Source organism: Buceros rhinoceros, unplaced genomic scaffold (assembly GCF_000710305.1).
Source record: "Buceros rhinoceros silvestris isolate BGI_N320 unplaced genomic scaffold, ASM71030v1 scaffold20740, whole genome shotgun sequence".
NCBI classification, from domain to species: domain Eukaryota; kingdom Metazoa; phylum Chordata; class Aves; order Bucerotiformes; family Bucerotidae; genus Buceros; species Buceros rhinoceros.
The window spans coordinates 1-326 of record NW_010390419.1 but is presented as its reverse complement, the minus strand read 5'-3'; the positions used below and the strand labels follow the sequence as shown (position 1 = coordinate 326).

The 326-nt window shown below is 71.2% G+C and overlaps 1 protein-coding gene across 1 annotated transcript in view; it reads left to right on the top strand.

Annotated features, from left to right (window-relative positions):
- Positions 1-320, top strand: part of LOC104494941 (unconventional myosin-If-like) — a gene marked incomplete at both ends in the record, with an annotated part of 7,301 nt that extends 6,981 nt beyond the window's left edge. The window contains one exon of the mRNA XM_010137849.1: positions 204-320. Within this exon, the coding sequence (XP_010136151.1) occupies positions 204-320 (117 nt within the window). The remainder of the gene's footprint in view (positions 1-203) is intronic.
- Positions 321-326: the final 6 nt, after the last annotated feature.

Genomic DNA, 326 nt, shown 5'->3' with positions numbered 1-326 from the left:
CCTCCCGAAGGGCCCCACCAGCACCCAGAGGTGAGGAGGGCAGTGCCAAGGGGGGGTGCTGGGGAGAGGAGACCCCAGCCTGGATCCAGCCAGCGCTGCTCTCCCGGGGGGTGCAGGCTCAGCGTGGGCCCCCTGTAAAGCACCATCTTGGCATGGGGTCTCCCAGGCACTTGCAGGAATGGGGAGCCCCAGTTCTCTGCCAGGCACTTGCGGGAATGGGGGGCCCCGGTGCCCACGCGGCGATGGGCGGGCTCAGCGGGACACCTACACGTCACCCAAGAAGCAGGTGCGGGGGCCACCGGCCGCGGCGCTTCCCCCCCGCAACG